General features: G+C 39.9%; 1 protein-coding gene and 1 long non-coding RNA gene across 9 annotated transcripts in view; one reads left to right on the top strand and one right to left on the bottom strand.

The window, feature by feature from the left end:
* LOC117958826 overlaps positions 1-2,867 on the top strand; it is a 14,660-nt gene extending 11,793 nt beyond the window's left edge. The window contains exon 3 of the long non-coding RNA XR_004659800.1: positions 2,705-2,867. This is a non-coding gene — a long non-coding RNA (uncharacterized LOC117958826). The remainder of the gene's footprint in view (positions 1-2,704) is intronic.
* cacna1bb (calcium channel, voltage-dependent, N type, alpha 1B subunit, b) overlaps positions 1-21,119 on the bottom strand; it is a 211,439-nt gene that overhangs the window by 122,799 nt on the left and 67,521 nt on the right. For all 8 annotated transcript variants that reach the window (XM_034895434.1, XM_034895437.1, XM_034895435.1 and 5 more), the window contains 3 exons: positions 13,851-13,942; positions 13,028-13,180; positions 7,552-7,739 (listed from right to left, as the gene is read on the bottom strand). In XM_034895434.1, the coding sequence (XP_034751325.1) occupies positions 7,552-7,739; positions 13,028-13,180; positions 13,851-13,942 (433 nt within the window). The remainder of the gene's footprint in view (positions 1-7,551; positions 7,740-13,027; positions 13,181-13,850; positions 13,943-21,119) is intronic.

The following is a 21,119-nucleotide window of genomic DNA, read 5'->3' as shown; positions in this document are numbered from 1 at the left end:
CACGGACCGTTGGTTTGTCTTGTTCTTTTAATGTGTCTGACTGTTTACTGTGTTGTGTCTGATGTGATTACAGAGACTGTGTTTCTGAATGCTATGTCAACCTAGTTTAATATGGCCTAATCTCCCCACATTAGCTGGGCCACTCCCAGGCTACAGTTTCCCTTATAATGTGCGTTCTAGTTGGTGGTTTTTGTTTCTTGTTTCTGGTAATGAGAAATGCATTTATTTTAATGTCTAATATGGAACCATACTGTGACAATCGGGTATTTATGGGCTGGTGTTCCAATTTTTGCTGCCCATATCCAATCTTGATCACAAACCCTTTTCCCTCTCCCCCTTTTGTGTCACTGTCTCGTATGTTCTTGTTCTGTGTTTTACATGTGCTTTTTCTGAATGCTCCTCATAATCATACCAGCACTCTGGGCTTACTAAAAAAGAGAAATGTTGACCTGGCATTATCACAGGAGACATTTGCTGCAGGTGGATACCGGCCTTTTAGCCGATACATTCTAACACACAATTGCATCCTCCTCAGCAACTTCTAAAACCAAAGGAGTGGCCATTGTTGTCAAATGGTACCTCCTGGTCAGATGATACAGGCAGGACTGGGGTCTCCACAGCAGAATCACAGCTTATGCGCCTAATGTTTTTGATGGCACATTCTGTAATACGCTCACCAATCAAATGCTGGAGTTAACGGACTGTTATTTTATTACTGGTGCAGATTTGTGGGACCCAAATATTAATCGGTCGAATGCAAAGGCCACTAGGGACCAGGCTCTGGCTACAAATGCTCTGAAGTCATGGGCCAACTTGGGGTTAATAGATATTTGTGGTGTTGGTAATCCCACCTGTAAGGATTTCCTTTTTCTCAGGTAGTAATACATCTTTTTTCAAGAATAGATTTGTGCTGTTAGATTAATCTTATTTTTATTTATTCATCATTTTTTTATTGCAGAATTCCAGATTTAAAAAAAAGGTTTTATTAAGAGCAATACCATTCTTCACCAGATTAGACTCACTAGCTATGTTTCCATCCACACGTTTTTATCCGAATTAAGTGACATCGAATTAAAAAAAGGCCTTATGGAAACAGTAAAATTCAATGGAATTTCATGAATATCAACTCAAATGAAGTACGTTCAGTCTCATCAGATTTTCTCTTAACCGATATACGCTTATGCGATGAACGCTGATGGAAAGGATATTTGACAACTAAATAATGAACTCTATGAAAGTCTATACTGTGAGTTTGTTAAACGGAAAACCAGAACACTTCCAATACCAAAACCTTGTCCTGTTGCCTACAGATACTGCATTTATTATGCAGATATACTGTATGTTTATAGAGATTCAAATTCGGCTAACATGAATGTCAGGCTAAGTTTAGTCTTGTATTGCCAGATGTTCCTCTGCAGCACTGCGGAGGAGGGTCTGGCTAGTCCATTAAGGCATGGTTACCCGAACCGAGCCGGGTTTGGACAGATTATTATGGTCGGATTTGGGTTGGTTCAGTCACATCAACGCTATAAGACATTTGTTGTAAAGTGATGCTGCACTCAGTGCGTCTGGGTGACAATGATGAAGAGCATGAACAAGGAGGAGGAGGAAAGATGGCTCTGTAAGTGGCTCGCAACGTAGTGCCAGTTAGGTGTTATCTCCCGAGAAAAGAAAAGATGAAGTAAAGGGAAAAGGGAAGAAGGCAGGGAAAGGAAAAGGATGTGTTTAGGGATGAAAAGAAGGTAACTGTAAAGGAGGGGAGCGTAACCTAGAAAACTGAAAGGAGGAAGAAAGAGAAAGATATATATAAGTAGTATATGTGCAAGTAAAGCAACAAATAAATAATGAATACATAATTTGCTGAGTACAATGGAAGGACTCATTCTTTTGACTTAATTAAATGCCACCTAAAGCTTATTTTTACGTATGTTTGTGTGAATATTAGGAATACTAATTAGCTATAATCATTACTGTGCCTGAATGCATCCTGAGTAGACACAGATGGACGGCAGAAGCATCTGTTGTCTGCTAACGTGCTGCTCATGCCACACCTCCTTATACACAGTACCCTGTTATGAAAACAAACAAACAAAAGAATCTATTTAATATTAAAATAAAGTTTTCACCTCATTAGTCCAGGAAAGCTCATGCAAAATGTCTTTTGTAAGAATCTTTCTAATGAGGCACTGTTCAGACATGTTTACTAAATAAATAATGGGTGATCTTTCATTTTGTGGCGGACTGAATGCTCCTCATAAACATACCAGCACTCTGGGCTTACTAAAAAAGAGAAATATTGACCTTGCATTATTAACGGAGACACATTTGCTGCAGGTGGATACCGGCCGTTTAGCTATTCTATCACAGAATTGCATCCTCCTCAGCAACTTCTAAAACGAAGGAGTGGCCATTGTTGTCAAACGGAAACTTCCACATATGCCCAAAGAGTATTCGGCGGAGAAATATGTGAGCAAAGCCATTCTTATATTGGGTCCAAATATCCAGAAGTTAAAGCCCAAGCAACAACGATCTTTGCTGAGTTTTGTTGGTGGCCATGATGTTGTGGCCCTCCTCCCAACGGGGTTTGAAAAAAGTTAGATTTTCCAGCTCGCTCCGTTAGTGGTGAAGGATTTGGCTAAGGCTAACGCTAGCGATGCTAATGCTAAATATAGAACTTTTTGGTCTCCCCCATGGATGCATTAAGAGTCTCCCCTCTTGTTGCACATGCGCATGACATACGTCACGACCAAACGTTAGCAATTGGTTATGGCAGATCCTAAGTGGCTTGGGGGAGATCCTATAGATTTAAACTTCACCAGAGTACCCGCCTTCAAGGAAGTTAACACTTGTCAATGGAGAGTGGCCAGACTCTCCACACTCTCTGTACAAATGAAATGTACCAGAGTCTGGTAGGACAGGCTAGGATAGCCTCACATATAAGTCTGATGTTCGGAGGTTCCCATCCCTCCACTGATGGCCAAAACTGTATCAGGAGCCACAGTGCATTAAGGAAATTGTTTTTTTCACTATAATTTTATAAGTAGGCGAGTTTCAAGTCTAGTTTTTTATTTAAGTTAACTAGTCCATTTTCCTCTGTTTTTCTTTTGCTCATTGAAACTATCTCAAGCTGTGCCTGCACCAGAAGAACCCTTTCACATCTTTCATCACAATTTCAACAAAGGCCGAAATTCGTTTTTGTCTTTAGCTGTAAACTTGTATCATATTTTGCAAACATCATGGGATCGTGGGATTGGCCCAGACACTTTTTAGTTCTGCTTGGCTGGACATCGCTTATCCTTTAGGGATTCTTGATTTTCTTTCTGTATTCTGGGATTAATTTTTTTTTTTAAAGGCAACATCATTCTTTTGGGTGCATGGACAAAAAAGAAAGAGCTGCTGGCATTTAGAGGACAAAACTGTTTGGGTTGGTGACATTCATGGCCGTAGCCAGCTATAAGGTAAGACCTCGGTAATAGAGTAATAAACCTCAGTAATTATTTACCAAAAAAAACATGGATATGAAACTGACAGGATACAGTAAAAGCCCAAAAAGTGTGCACAATAGTCTTGCTTTGCCAGACCCTCCTCCAAAGCACGCTGAAGGAGGGTCTGGCTACTCCACATAGCATTCGTGGGATGGGAGGAAAAATGTGCTTTGGTTTATTTTCTTTAACCAATCAGAATTGTCATGGGCAAAGCTAAACTCCGCATAGAGCCGCTGCAAAATAGTTTTTCAATAGAAACTCCGATTAGACAGATAGTCTAGCTAGCTGACTGGATTTACCCTTCAGAGATCTGAGGAGCAGGTAACTATAGTCCTCAGAAATGCAACAAATTTAAAATTCTAACACAAAGAAAGCGGAAGGATATGGAATATACATTCCTCCGACAGGATTTCCTGCAGCACCAGAGCCATCCCGGAAGCAAAAAGTGAAAGATATAGAGTATGTGCACAACAATAACATAGGTAGTTTTTGGCAATACAAATGTTAGGCCTCAGGCACCTCCAAGTATGCTAATTAAATAATTAAAGAAAGATAAAAGAAAGACCTAAATGTCTGCAATAAACATATAAACATGTCACAAAAAACATACTTGAATTAAAGATAAGCACATATCTCATCCAATGCGTTCAACATTCAATAAACCTCACACAAGACACCCCTACCCTTCGTCACACTCACAGCAGAAGAGAATAGAACCCACTGCACATCCTTCTTCTCATATTGCACTTAATTTCTCATTAAACCATGCTGCGATCAATAACTTATGTATTGCATAATGCCCAAATGCATAATCACACAACAAATAAAAATTATTGCAGCAGTGCCCTACCAGATATTGCACATCTTACAGCCATAACGGTGACTACCACTAATGTACCCCCCCATACACACACACACACATCTTATCTCTTCCATCTCTTCTATCGGTATCTCATGCCTGACGGCATACAATGTTATTTACAATTCTGATTGACATGTCCTGCCCTGTGGGGTACCACAAGGCTCTGTCTTAGCATCACTGCTTTTCTCATTGCACATGCTCTTAATGTGCGACTTTCTACCTCAAGTGCATGTAAATTTATATTTTTAAGCAGATGACACCCAGATTTATATTACCATCCATCCAATTTCCCATGCATTTTCTTACTATTCTACAACGCTAAATGCCATTCTACACTGTTAAATACCATTGAGGCTTATATATGTATAAATACTACAGTTCTACCTTGTTCTGGTTAGTTTGTTTTTATTATTTTGCATTATATAACTGTTTTAAAGTGTCCATATTATTAAAAATCTCCTTTTCTAGGATTTGGGGTGTTTTTTTCTGTTTCTGGTGTTTCCACACACAAACTTGAAAAAAAAAAACAAATCCATGCTGTTTTGATTGGGATGCAGGTTTCAGAATGTCCTCTGCCTTCAGTCTCCGGATGAGCTGTTCAAAATCTCCACGGTTTTCTACATAACTAGCCGAGACGAGGTGGCTAACCTTAGCCCATGCTAGCACTTGCATGCTAGCTTGTTCTCAATGGCAACACACTGCTAGTTGACCATAATCTAAAAAAGAACTACTTTCATGTCCCTGTTCTGCAGGTATTCCACAAGTGGCCTTCGTTTTGAAGAAGTCTCCCAACTAATCCTGCCTTGTACTGACCAAAGTTGGAAAAACAGTGGCTAGCTGATTGGAACATTACCTAGCTACTTTGCATTTGTGACTCTCAACAAAGATAGTAAAAAAGTGGAATGTCTCACTCTGTGGCTAAAACAGAGACCCAAACACACACGGTGAATACAGGATCTGCAGCAATGTGGAGTACAACAAAAATATGGTGTTTTTTGAAAATTAAACCATGTAAAACTACTTTATTAACTACAATTATGAACCTAAAAATGAGCAAAACATGGGCACTTTAAGTCTGTAATATCAATGTAAACCATTTTTTACCAGTGTATCTTGATTGTGAATAGAATCAATGCAAAGAAAGCAACTTGACTTTTAGATTTATTTGTTTATTTGCCCTGAAGCATGCTCTTTAAAAAATGTAAAAATAAATCATTCAGCATAAGTGCAAGGACAAGATGTCAAGCTGGTCTGCAGTTTGTTTCCAACCATTTTCCAAGCGCTTTTTTCGATTTGGTTTCATCCACAGGTCTGTGGCGACTCTCCAAAATAGTGCTTTGCTTGAGTTCGCTAGCATCATCAAGCTGATTAGCTGTGCTAGCTGCATGCTTACTTTGTAGATGGTAACTTAAACCTGAAGTGCTTCAGTGATATTTTTGTTCCATTTCACACAAGGTGCATATTGCTTTTGATTTGTTGACAGAGCAGTCTGGGAGATTTTTTAAGTAAAACGCGCCATTTAGAACTGTTGTGCATCTTCATGGCTGCAGCAGGTTGTAGGAAGTGTCTGTTGCAGCTTCATAGACAGTTAAAGAAATGGACAGACAGATCCCGTTGCTCTGGACAAAGACCAGTGCTCTAAGGATATTAGAAGCACTTTTCCGGTGATGGCTGAGTGTTACCGTGCAGCCTCCAACAAATGCTAGATAACATTAGACTAATTAAAACTATACAGCTGATGTCCAAAGTCCAAATTGTCTGCGAGCTTCTATTGACAATACGGTGATTTGTTGACTATGCAACAGTATTGTGTCACAATGGTTTTTTTACAAAATAAATAGCCATAACTTGAGCTACAAGGTAATGGAGCCTTTTATACATTGTCGTGTTTCTTTAGAAATAAACAACAGGCATATAGAGTCTTTAAACGCTTCAGATGTAAAGTTATTCGCTGTCAAAGTGTCGTCAAAATGAATAGCAGTCAATGGGATGCTAACGGCAGGTGATGGCTTGTTAGCATCAAAATGGTGCCATAGGAGCTAGGCATTCCGGAAAGAGGCTTACCCCCATGGGCAGCTTGACAAGAAGTAAAGGTGCCTGAAAGGGTCAAAATTGACAAAAAATCTTTGGCAGCAGCCAAAGATTTTAGAGCGGAGCAATTCTTCAAAGCAAAGATTATTTGGTAACAGCACCAGTGATGGTGTACATTAAAGAATCTTTGGTGCCCACGATTATCATGATGTAAACAATTATAACGAGTTATGCTTTGTCTTTAATCTCATAGCAATAACCCTGACGGCCCTAGTTTTTATACATTTTATATTCTTATTATCTTCCCTATCTGTAATAGTTTTCTTTCTTTTTTTGTAAGGTGTACCAAGACACTGACTTGTAGGGCTTCACAATTAATCGCAATTATTATGGACAATATCCAAATCGCAAAGAGGCGCAATATTTGCTAAAGGCAAAATAGTGTATGTTTTGCAATACAATGTTGAATTACTGGCAAGTTTCACAAACTTTAGACAAAAAATGTTTTGATTGGCACAGATCCTTGCAAAAATGACACCATGACAAATAGAAGAATTATTTTAAAACTGATGACTCATATTTCAATTGCAGTCAAAACATATTTTTTCTCATATTATGCAGCCCTAATGACTTGCGTTCTTCAGAATACAAAATGCAAATATGCTAACAGCAATCTGCTTTTTACATGAATAGATACCTTGGTATTTAAGGATGAAAGTGAAAGTTTATTTGATGTCTAATAATAAAAGGGTTAATTCTCCCCAGGAATAAGGGGTTTATCAGATCATTTTATACTCATGTTCAGGGAAGCATAAATATCAACAACTAATTAAAATAATATCCAGTCTTTAGTTGTCCTCAGGCACAATGCCATAGAACTAATTGTTGGTCTAGGGAAATATTTGCCCTGGCAGTGGCACCATAATCATAACTAATCATATTCTGATGACCATAAACAACCACACCAATCTGGCCAGTAATTGTTATGATACTCTGGGCCAAACTGTTAAATAACTGATAAATCGACAAAACACACAGCAAAGAAATCTTAAATCCTGGCCACCATGAGGTGAGAAATAGCTGAGCAAAAATTGAAGATGTTGATGAACAACATGTAAGGGAAAACAGATGCAACAGCAAGAAATCTGTAGTCTTTGGTGCATATAGACTCACGCTGTATAGGATGTCCACCCAGCCCTCCATGGTGATGCACTGGAACACAGTAAGCACTGCAAACAGGATGTTGTCAAAGTTGGTGATGCCAAAGTTGGGTCCAGTCCAGTACTCTCTGCATTGGGTCCCGTTGGGACACATCCTGGCAGGGGGCTCCAGACCACAAGGCCAGTCTGCAGCTCTCTCACCTGATTGACACAGAGAGGAAGGGAATGAGATTGGATATGCATATTTATGTTTTACCTTAAATTGCTTCTGAAATATCTATTAGATTGGGAAATGGATAGATGGCTAGATGGACAGATAGATCTCAAAGTGCCACTAAAGCCCAAGTGACATTGAATATGTAGGTCAGATCTGGTGCAGGGACAGCAAAACAGAAAAATATCCTTTTCCCCTGCGCCTTTGTCCAGCTGCCTCATGCTGCTCTGATGTTCCCTCCTAACAACAGGTCATCAGTCATGCCGGTAAACCTTCCAAAGGGAATCTCCTGGGGACATCCTCCTTGTTGCCCAGCCCCTCTCAACTGGTTCCTCTCAATGAAGCCCATTGACCTCCTAACCTTAGCATGCAACCTCATTCTGTCAGTCACTGCACAAAGCCTGTGGCCAAACGGTGAAGGCCAGTACAAAGTGAATTTAGAGTTTAGCTCTGTGGCTTGGCTCCCTGTTCAGCAGCATGATCCGGCAGCTGAGGCACCTGGCCATCAGCAAATAACACAGCCTCTCTCTCCACGTACAACATCTGGAAGTTACCTGTTTGTGAGATTCCCCCTTTTCCTTTACAGTTACTTAACAAAACATTAAGACATGCTGTTTTATGGGTTCTCATTTAATTTACTCTGCACATTTCTCTCGACTAATTTTTAGCCTTAATGTTGCAGGTGAAAGTTACTATTGGGTGGTGTGCCTCTACATCACAACAAGGACCCCTACAACATAAGCACAGTTCTCTTGTTACATCTGCAACATCAAAAGCATTGAAATATTTGAACCACCGAAAAAATACTTTTTTTAGCATATCACAGTGACTGCGATTGAGGATATCATATTACAAAAGGATGCTGGAGTTCCTATTCTTGGGGTGCAATATATCGATATTATATCAAAATTGATATATGAGTTTAGATATCCTCTTCGATTTTGGATATCGTAATTTCGTGATATGACACAAGTGTTGTCTTCTGGTTGCATTACAGTAAAGTAAACTAAGACTTAATAGCCGTTTTATTATTTGCCTTAACCCATTTAATCGTTGCATCCAGATTACTGGTGATTATTTATCAAAATCCTCATGTCGATATTTTCAGTATACGTTTGCTTATTTATAATTGCAAAAGGCCAAATTTAATTCAGGGAGAAATATAGCTATTGAGTGTAAAGTATAAAGAAAACTAAAGTGTGTGAAGGAGGGTTCCAGGCATTCAGAGCAGCGATCTGGGAGCAGCTGCAACCATCACAAGGGAAAGATTAAGCAAATAAAACAAGATTATAAAATAAAAACACCTTTCGAGTCTCAATTGTCTTTTGACAATGTTCAGGTTTTGTATGGAAAGGGTTGGTCCATTTGTTAAGTTTCTCTAAGGAAAAACCAGCAAGAAACACGTTGATAATAACCCCCGACAGGTCACATTTAATGAATGAATCATTTTTGTGTCGTTTTTTGTTTGATACTATCCTCCCGGCTCAATCCAACCAAGATCCCTGCTGTACTTGCACTTTATCTTACATCTTATATATTCGAACCAGTGGAGCATACTAGTGGAACCTGCACCACAGCTGCATACATGTGCAGCTGCCAGCACATTGTTGGCCACGCTGCCGGAAAGGGCCTCACACAGAGCAGGCTTTCAGTGATGCTTATTGGACTTTACATGCACACCTCAGTGTGGGAAATCCCATCCCAATGTTACCTACAGATACACAGCATCGTAAAGGATGTGCACTTCAGGTTGTAAATCAAAATGTATTGACCAGTATTGGAGTACCCCAGACCACTTTTTGAAGGTTTAGGTCTCGTCTCGGATTCGGCCGCCTTTCACGGCCTCTGATAAAGAGGACACTGGATTTTATTTCATGACCGTTCAAGACCACAACTGTCTTTTAATTATTTATATCAAGGCATTTCTCATGATACACTTATGGCAATCAAAGAAGTGAATGAAGAAGAATCCTTTTTTTTACGGGAACATGGATCTTTCAGATCAAGTTAAGGAGGGTCTATCATCAACATTTTATGGTGGCATGCAGTGTGGGACTCAATACACCCTGGTTTTGATGATAACTTAGTCTTGGTTTAGGTGTTTTTTGGGGTGTGTTTTAAGTCTGTTTGCCTTATTGTACAATAACCCCACAGCACACATTTCCTGACGTTGTGCTAACAAGGACACAATCCAAACACTGATGAATGCCAAATGCATCAAACAGGCTACGATACATGCGCAACAATGAGCTATGAAATTTGAGTATTGTTTGTACAAGATGTGTGTCCTTAGTGTGCCCGTGGTCTAACTATGCAAGATGTGCTTGAGTTTCCAGGGATTACGCAGTGACAGGGTACAGGGATGGTGCTGAGAGTTTGTTGAAAGGATGTGCTGGCACACGTCAGCAGATGGGGATCAGAATACAGGATAAATGTGCTGAGTATAACAGATGCCTTGTTCACCCAGTTTCATGAGAGACAGTGCCACGATCACAAGCTGTGCCAAGTTTTAACGATGGTTTTCAAAGCCAAATTGCACAGCCAACATCCCTCTGGTGTCCCTCCAGTAAAATATGTCCCTCTTCTTCCTACTGACAGGTGCTGTGTCAGCCAGACTCAGTGTCCACGGATGATTGGGAACATCGCAGGGCTCTATTTTCTTCTACTTGGTGCAGTTCCTAATTGAAATTAGAACATTCACAAAATAATTAGAGCTCATCATTTAAGTTGGATCTTTTCTTATTTTTTAAATACAACGTTTAGGCGAGAATTTGAATGGTGTGAATGGGGCTGTTCTTGAAATACACATTCTACCATCTCCTTTCATGTGCATGGGAACAGATTAAGAAGAGAAGCCGAATATTTTAGTGAACCGTCAAGATTATTAGTCCAGAATTACAAAGCAGTGCAAGTGGAAATAGGATGTTGGTGAAATACTGAATAAATATACAGAAGATCTTAACTAATTCTGGAATTTGTTGACTATGTTCAGAGTCTAATTAATGTCCCAAGGGAAATTATCCAATTCAATCCCTTTGTGTGTTTGTCTTTAACTAAACTGAATTAGAAACTCATGACAAGGCATCCATAACGTATCTAAAGGCAAAGTCTCAGCACATAAAAAAACTAGAAGAAAATACAATTTCCTCCACGCAAAGAAGGTCTTGAACAGCTCTGAACTCAAGTAAAGGGTGTCCAGAGAATACGCACTTGAAAAAAACACAAGGTCTTTTTCCAGCATTACCTACACACACAGAAAAAAACTCTCATGTACAGGGGTGGGTCTAAAGGGGGGCCTGGGGTGGCACCCGCCCTCTGAAATATGATCCCCACCGTAGCCCCGCAAATACATTGGGCTAGAGTGCTGTCAATCTGACAAATTGCATTTCCATTGGATCATAGTACTGTCACAATCACTGCCTTTCCATTAGCTACATACAGTATATACTTTACAACACGTTGTAGGGCAACTGTGTACTTGGTTGAAATTTTAAGGCAAGTTTAGAAGTAGCAGTAAATCCTTCCGAGCCCTTGTCATATGACCAGTTAATGTTTCCATGATGACCATCCAAATTTTCGCCTTAAGAGCCCATAAAAAATGTGTATTGTATTTGGTTAATGAATTTTGTGTGTCTAATTTAGCAAAATTACATTGTACATTGTTTTGTTCTATCCTATCCAATATTTCCTATATTTCTAAACAGATTTTCTATGATATAGTCTTATATAATCTTTGGCCCCAACCCTACTTAAAAAATCCTGGAATAGTCCGTGTGCATGTAGAAAGTTGTTACCCGTGCTGCTCATCTTCAAACCCCGCTGTGCCTCTGTGACTAAAATAACTCAATAACACACGTACTGTAAATGAACAGGCTGTCACAATGGCTCACAACACTATGAGAACCCTGACTGGGTTGAAACACACAAACATACACACACACACACACACACACACACACACACACACACCTCACAGCTGGCCCAGCCAATAACCCTCAAGTCACGCCTTCACACTCTATCTGAAAGCAGCAGTGCGGGAATGAAGCCTTCTCAGTGTTTATCACTTCAAACACAATGGGTAATTTCAGCTGAACAGATGTATTGTATTTTGTACAATTACCATAATGCTGCATATAATATTAACAAAGTAATAACAACCTGGCTGTGATTAACCAGTAATGAGTTTTATTGCTACTCTAACTCACACACAAGGGGTTTGTAGACAGCCCCTAAGTCACACCGCAACTAAACACTGCTGAATTAGCACAACTTGTATACATTTCTGTCACATCTACAGCAGTCAGATTCACCGTGTTCACTCAGAAGGAATCACTTCCCATGGGTAGGCACTTATGACATTTTGAACATGAAAAGAGGCTGAAAGCACGTTTCTAACTTGCCCTGTTTCAGCGTCCTGGATGCTAACACTAGCAGGAGGATAACTCGGTGTAGGCAGCACTGACTTTTTTTAGTTTTTCTCTCTACTGACAGCACTCCACATTTACAAACAACAGACCTACGTGTTGAAATCGACTGTAATTCTCCTTTAAACAGGACTACCAAGGCAAAATAATAAAAGCATTCTAAATATAGCTTACACTTAAACTGACATTGACTTTTTTAGGTGGTGTAAATATGTTTAGCTGCTGCCTCCGTCCACAGCTTGTCTGCTTCTTCACTTGAAAATATCTAAACTATCCCATGAAAGTGTATAAAACTTACAAAACACTGTTATAAAGAAGCTGCTCAACTCCCAAACACACAGCAAGGTATTACTGCTGCTCCCTAGCATGCACTTCTGATGTAAGAGAGAAATGGAACTAGGACTATATAAATACAGCACATTTACATTTAAATTTAACTAGCGTCTGTGGTAGAACTTCATCTGGAGGCCGATTGCATGCACATTTCTACTGGGATACAGCAGAAGTAATCAATCAAAACCTGGAGCCTGTGAAAACACTAATAATCAATATCAAGGTGTGAAAATGGCTGTCAGAAATTCTGCTGTTTACTTGTTTGTATGTTGCTATTGGCACAGTGCCTGCCAGCGCTGGGAATGTATGGCTACTCATAAGCCACATGTACAATACATTCAGAGCTTATGAATAATTTAAGTATGCCTGCATAAATATGCAATGCAATATACAGTACGCTCTCATACGTAACAAATATGGCAACGCAGCTGACAGAAGAGAAAGTTTTTCCTGGCGTCAACTCGGCCGATAATTAGTGTTGTCGTACACACACGCCACAGCCAAGCTGTTGCTCTTACCAGTCTCTATCTTGAAGCAGGTGGTGTGGAATTTGCCCATGTAAAACTCCACCCCGATGATGGCGAACATGACAATGGCGAAGAAAAGCAGCAGGCCGATCTGAAGCAGAGGAACCATGGCTTTCATTATGGACTTCAATACCACCTGGAGACCTGAGAGACAGAAAACCCGGGAGAGTGGGGAGAAACGAGAGGGTTAGCAGGCCTATTGTTGAAAAAGCCTGCTTTACACTACAACCAAGATTTTACTGCACCTTGGATCTTATTTTTGTTGTTGTTGGCCATCAATTCTATTAGTTATAATACCATTGTACCCACCCCCCCTAAATAACTACTGTTACCTGTGATGTGATGGCATTACTGTCTGATTGTCTGACTGCTGTTATTTTTGTTCTTTTGTTCAGTTCTTTTCAGCACTGGTAACGGCTCCCAGCTCTCAGCAGCTAAACTGAGTGAGTACAATGTAATTATCACTTGTGAACATGATGCTCCATCTCAAGTAATTATCAGGAGTTATTTTTTAACTACTGAAGTCAAGCCTTTACTGTAGCTGCCCCAGGCTTCAATAAAATTCTCTAGCGCACGTTTCCTTGTTTCAATGTTCTATTGAAAACTTTCCAACTCTATAGATGAAATGATAACTTCATAACACTCAAGGACTAGTTCACTACATTTACATCTGTACCTACATCTGAAGGGTAGAGAGGTAAAGAATATATCAACATATCAAAGCAAAAACAAAGAGAGAAAGTTGTTTCTGTAGTAATAATATGCAAAATACATATTGTCTCTTATATAAATCTTGAAATGTTGAGTGACTTACTAGGGATTCCTGACACGAGTTTCAGGGGTCTCAGCACTCTCACCGCGCGCAGCGTTCGCAGGTCAAAGTCCGACCCCACCGTGGCCAGGATTCTGTCAAACACACAGACGGGATGGTTCAAATCTCTGCACAGTAGTTTACTGCAGCATTGATACACATAAGATAAGGCTGCAACAAACTATAAGTTTATGTTTAATGCGTGTTTTGAATATGTCTGAAAAATAATGGAAAAAAGCCAATTAGATTCTCCAAGCGCATAATCTATGTCTTCAAATTGCTTGTTTATTTCTGTTCAAACCCCACATATATTTAATTTACAAAGAAACAGAGAAAAGAATTTCAACACAAATAATCTTTCTGCCTTATTACAAACACACACACACACACACACACACACAAACACACAGGTTGATCACATGTGTGTCTGATTACATCATGTGATGTTTATATCTGCTTTACCTACAAGTGAAGGAGTGACATACTGTGGCTTGCACGTGTGTGTGTGTGTGTACTATCCACTGAGACACAGCTGGCAGCCCTCATTACAGGCTGTACAGAGGGGAAGACTTAAGTGCTCCACTGAAACAGAAAAAACGCATGCTTTAGGCTAAGGAGAGAGAGAGAAACAGCGAGAGAGAGAGAGAGAGAGAGAGAGGGAGAGAGAGAAGGGGGGAGGTTAAATAAAGAAAGAGAGGAGGAGGAATATGATAAAAGGAATAACTGTAAAGAGATTGAGAACTGAAGCCAGGAATAATATCAATTTAATGTGGAATCTCATACATTCCTACACATTCCGTACTATGGAAGACTTTGCTTCGTTAGTGTAGATTTCCATAGAGATGACTTTCTAAGAAAGCAAAAATAGTCCTACTGACAATTTGACTTGTAAACACAAGGCTGAAATTGATTTTCATACAGCATCAGCCTGCACTGCTGTATGCTACAGACACACACTGGGCAAGGTCACTTGCCCACCGTCACTCAATAAAATTTATTTTTTTAATGACAGTTTCTATCCTGTATGTCTCAGATTGTTGAGAGAACTGTAAGAGGGGAAACTAGCCTGATTACTCGACTGAATTGCCACATCGTTTTCCATTAGCTGAAAAAAAACAATCATGATGCGTTTTTTAAAACCCATTTGAGTATGAATGATATTATTTATAACATCCCAAATGGATGTGTTTTTTTTTAACCTCTTAGTTAAGTACCGTCGGGAGCCCCAGAGCAGGCGGAAAATCCTCAAGGGTACAATAGCTTTTATATGGAGGGTAACATACACACACACACATGGCTGACTGAAAGAAATACAGCCTGCGCGCACACACTCTCACACACACACACAAAGTAGGAAACAAGAAAGGTTGATTATTGCTCCTTGGTTACCAGTTGTTATGGTAACCGATAAAGCAACCCATCTGTGTTTGGGATGGGAATTATCATTATGGATACAATCAGTCTGCTGTGAGGAAAGCGCCTGTTACGGAATACTTTAGGATAAATTGTTTATACATATTTCATGAACAGCCTTTGCAGTTTAAGATATTCTTAGACAGTGATAGATTTAAAAATGCTCCATTTTATAATTTTCTCATTACTTTTTTATTTTTCATGCTGGTTTTTATTTTGCAGATTAATGTAGAAAACCTAGTTTCAGACATAAACAGTGAGCGGAAGGAACCACAAAGAAATCGATCAGAGCTGAGGGATGGTTTCAAGATGAAATGCCGATGAGGAATAGCGTTTAGAGGAAAAGACTAATTCTTTTTTAATTTAACCTTTATTAAACCAGGAAGTCACTTGAGATTGAAATCTCTTTTCCGAGGGAGACCTGGCCAAGATGGCACACCAGTAACAGTTTAAATAGACATACAGCATGTACCTGGACACCTGAACACTCGACTCGACACTAACAATGGACTGATAATTTATGCTAAATGTCTTTTTATGTCTTTTTATAGCCAAAGGTTTATATTGTTATTAGTTTTATTACTGTTGTAATTGTTATCTTAATACTGTCTTTTTCTTCTTTCTAAAAACTGATGCTGGAAATTTCAATATCCTTGCGGGAGTCTTCCCAAAAGGATGAATAAAGAGAAGTCGAAGCATAGTGAAAACAATCAAACATCACACATAAAGGAAAGGAACAGGTCATGTGGGTGTTACATTTTGAAGTTACATGGCATTTTAACATGGCCTTAAATTCATTTAATGGGACTAGGTAATTTAAATATAAAGTTTAGAAAGTTATTCCAAGACCATGGAGCGAAGTAAGAGAAAGCTTTTTTCCCCAGCTCAGTAAAAACCGTTGGAACCTGGTAAGAGCGCCACCTGGTGGAAAAGAGATGAAAACATCTGGAATTCTGCTTGATGAGATTACATAACAGAGATTAAACCTAAATATATGATGAAACCTTTTCAATTAAGTCCCCATTTAGTGTGTTGATAGTTATATTATCTGGGGATTGGGAACAAGCCTTTGAAAACATCATACACTTGGTTTTCTTAGTATTTAGCACTGACTCGAGGCCATGCAGTGAGACTTGAAGCTGTTGAAAGGCTAACTGAAGGTCATTTATGGCTCTGTTTCAGAGAAGAAGCAACTGAATATATCACAGTATCATCTGCATAAAGGTGCAATTTAGCAGGTTGCACGTCCTTTCCAATATTATTTATGAATATGGAAAATAAAATAGGGGCTAAAATCTAACCTTAAGGAACACCCTGGAAATCTCTAAAAAGTCGGATTTAAGACCATCTATAGAAACAAATTGCGTTCGTTTTATCTCTTTCCAATGTGCTCAACGTCTAAACCCACTCTATCTGTGGGTCTTTCCACACATTCTAGTCAAAATCAATCCATGAACCTGTTTCAGATCAAAGGCCTTTCTAGATGCAGCTGAGAAATACAGCCTTTTTCTGCCCAAATTTGGAGGGAACAACTTATGTGTCTTTTCTAGCCCTCCTCGGTATACCACAATCCATTGCGCCCAATCAGTTCAATGGAGCATTTAGGTGCCCTAAATCACCCCTGAAGTCCAGATGCCAGGACAGTGTGGGCGTTTCAATTAGAAGCAAATAAAATTAATGGAGACTGTGGAAACAACACAGCCACGTGGCGTACTGCAGGTTGCTATGGCAATCCACAAACATGACATCACACAGTGTCTGTCTGACTGAGATGAGCGACCAGACCTGAAAACACTACACCAATGAACTGAACATCTTACAACTCAGTTTGTTTTAAATCCAGTTTCAGTTGAAGTTACTTGGAATTGGCTTGGTGGAAGTTTCCAAGTGAAAACAATCCAGACGTCACGTGTAACAGTCCTGCACACACAGGGGTGTGTGTGTCAGCACTGAGCTCAATGACAATCACGAAAAAATGACAACACCCAAGTGGGGCAGTATTCCTTATTCGGACCTGTTCTTCTCTGTGGCCAAACAGTGTAAATAAAGACAGTAACATTCAGGTAAAGAAACTGAAGCAATTTGGTAATATTTCTAATAGCGTATGCCAAGACAATATACATAATTAATACAAACTAGAGACCATTTTGCAATGGGATAACACCAACCACAATGTCACTTCAGGGGTGTAAAGCGGTGGGACCAAGGCCACTTCCCTACTTTCTAGCCCCCTTACTACCGGCACCCTTGCTCGGACTACACCCATCTGTAAACTTAGCCGTCATTTTGATCTCAACTTCACACTTGTACAGTTTTGTGACTGTGACACTTTTGTGACTGTGACACAATTGTGACGCTATTGCAAGTTTTTGTTGGTCAATGGCTTGATCATTTTCCGCTGCCTTAAGATTGCAATATGCCAAGAATGCACCTGAACACAGCTCCCTGTAAGACCAGCACGCCCAAGGGCGCAGGTGCATATGCTGTTTAAATGACGCAGGCGCTGGAGATGGAAATTCCACAACAGAAAACACCTCATTTACTTTAGCAACCACCAAAAATGACAATAGTAACCAACCACTCTCAACATCCTAAAAATCACCTTGCAGCTGCTAAACACCCAGGCAACCTACCTAGCAACCTACCCAAACAATGAAAAACTAGCGACCACAAATTAATGCCTCACATCTGAGATGTCCAAAGCTGCCTTATATAATCTGGAATTTCCTCTGTACAAACCACACAAACCCTTGGAACTTGGTAAGAGCGCCACCTGGTGGAACAGAGACAGAATATGCTGGAATTCTGCTTGAGGAGATTACATAGCCTAAAACCTAAATACTTATATGATGAAACATTTTCAATTAAGTCCCCATTTAGTGTGTTGATAGTTATATTATCTGGGGAGTGGGAACAAGCCTTGGAAAACGTCATACATTGGTTTTCTTAGTATTTAGCACTAACTTTAGGCTATGCAGTGAGGCCTGAAGCTGTTGAAAGGCTAACTGAAGGTCAATTATGGCTTGGCACAGATTGTATAATATGTTCTGATGGGAATTAGTTTTGTTTTGTTGGGAAATGGTTATTGTACTGCTATGGTGGTAGAAAAAAACAATGCATTGTGTACTAATTCAGTTGCATTCAAGCCATTGCCAAATGAGTTGCTACAAAGCTAATTAAGACTATCAGCTCCACGCAGCTCTCTCTGTGTTTCTTAGTACAGCTGTGTTGAGAAGATTGTGTCGTCCAGTGACTTTGCCACGCAGAAACTCAAGTGAAGATAATTACCTCTTCTGAAGAGTCCATCAGGATATTTTAATCCGCTGTGTCCTCCTTTGCTACTAGCAACTGTGTGGAGGAGGGGTGGGGTATCACGTAATGCTTGGATCACGTGGACAGGCCGACAGTGTTACCGCCATTACTTAGAATTCCTCCTTGGGGCAACAAAACCTACGCTCTATAGCTTTAAATGGTTTACACATTCATGCTATAAAACTTGAGTCAAACCAATGATTGTGTGTTCTTGGTGTGTCTACTAACAGTCTATTCACAGTACCTAAAGCCACAGTGATCTGATGAAACAGAATAGAAAGAGGATATAAAACATGAATCTCGGCTCTGTGCAGTTTTTATATCCTCAGCAAATAATAACTCACTTTGTTCTGCTAAGTGCACACATGTTTGTGTGTCTGTGTGTGTGCATGTTGCCTGTGATTTGATGATTGTGTAGACAGACAGTCGGGCAGGGAAAGAAGCTATGAGTTTTAATATCCCTTTATCATCACCACAATATATCCATGTGGGCGCCAGACACCGGCAGAGGAAATATAGAGGGTGATGCTATCATTCGTCACACACACACACACACACACACACACACACACACTCACACACACACACACACACACACACACACACACATTCCTATTATGAAATTGACAAATACATTTACAAAGAAACATTCATACTAAAGTAATACATTACATAATTCCAAAAGAGGTGTACAAATTCAAACATACACAATAAAGTAGCCCTTTCCTGTGTGGTTCATTACATTTCTATCCAGATACTGGGATTTAGCCTTTCCTCGCTGGAATAAAAATAGAACCTGAACTAGTTTAAGCTTGAAGGAACAATGGCAGAACAAGACGGAGAGATACGAGTGATTCATGCTATCCATCAAAATCTGTAGGAGGGAGCACACACTTCACTTCATTTAGTCTATTTCTTTTTGTTCTTCACGCAAAAATATGTGACTTGGAATAAAATGTATGATTGATAATCCCCGGTGAATGCTTTTACAACCAAATTACACTTTCCTCCTCACGGTTCGAAGGATGAGCTTTCATGAACATGAATGGAAGTGTAAAGTGGCCAATGACTGAACACAAGGTTGACGTGCTCAGCAGAAGAAAATGTTTGAACACAGCCCTACTCGTTAAATATAAGACCTGTAGAATGCTAACTTTACTATAGGATGTGTGGTTAGGGAACTACCTGCTAAATTAGCCATGACAACAAAGTGTCAAAGACAAAGTAAGGGCTGTTTGTTTGGCAGATTGTTGAGCTTTAAAAAATAATTAATAACTTAACTTTGAAAGTATAGTTTGACATTTTAGAAAATGCTTTTGTACGCTTTAATTCCCAAGAGCGAGATGAGAAGATTAATACCACTCATATGTTATCACTTTTAAGATAAAAAGTGTAACGCTACAGCCAGTAGCCAGTTAGCTAGCTTATCATGTGGCCTTCAAGCGTAGGCAAACAGCTAGCCTAGCTCTGTCCAAAAGTTAAAAAAACAAAAGAAATCTGCTTAACCAGAACCTCTAAAGCTCACCAATCAACAAACTAGATCTTGTTTGTTTAGTGTGTAGAAAAACTGAAGTGTAAAAACAACATGTGGATTTGTGATATTTGAGTTCAATAAAAAATCTGCTCTGTGCTCCATCCAAGCGGACCTAGCGATTAGGTTGCAGACTGCAACCAAGTGAGTACCTCTCCATTCGAAGCGTGTAGTAGAACCTTCGGGGGCCTTTACTTCAATGTAAAAATGCGAGTAAGTGATTGGTTTGCCGTTCTTGGCCACTGTACAAACATGGCGGTGCTACATGGTGGTGCTATATGGAAGTGGACCCACTCCCCTATGTAGAGATAAATGCCAACTCTCACGCATTTGACTGGTTTCACACGCGCACACGCCACACCCCGATTTCTCACGCTGAAGTGTCAACCTGGTCGGTCAAATTTCTGAAAGATGAGTTTATCTGTAGATCTAGCTGTTGAGCCACTCGTGATCGACTAGTTGTGCTTTCAGAGACTGTGAGGGGTTCAAGAGCCCCCCCTGTCTGCGGAAGAGCCATCCCAGGGGCACTTCCCCGTCTTCAGGTTTGAGCTCTGAGTATCACAGACCCGTCCGCCGCTTCGTGTCCACTCTCTATAAAGATAGAGGTGAACAGCGCAGCTGGTAGCGTAGCAGCTTCAGTTCATTTTAGTGGACTCGCTCTGCTGTGGGGGGGCAGTGACGCGTTGCATCCGTGTAGACCTCCGATGAAGCACAGCAAACAGACATCTCTAAACTGTCAGAGACCAGAGACCCAAATGGGTCTCTGTGTCTGTCAAACGGTCTGAATGAGATCCACCATATCAGCGGAGCAATGACATGCACAGCAGACTATATTATACTATATAGGCCTACACTATATATAGTATATATAGTATATATACTAGATATAGTATATATAGTATATATACTATATTACAACTCTCCAAATCACGGACAACAGAGATGGGAGGAGTTATATTTTGAATGTGCACAAAGTTGTAAACATGAGCAGAAATCTGATGAAACACATCTGAGCT

Source organism: Etheostoma cragini, chromosome 16, assembly GCF_013103735.1.
Source record: "Etheostoma cragini isolate CJK2018 chromosome 16, CSU_Ecrag_1.0, whole genome shotgun sequence".
In the NCBI taxonomy this organism is placed as follows: Eukaryota; Metazoa; Chordata; class Actinopteri; order Perciformes; family Percidae; genus Etheostoma; species Etheostoma cragini.
This window is presented reverse-complemented; position numbering and strand designations above follow the sequence as displayed.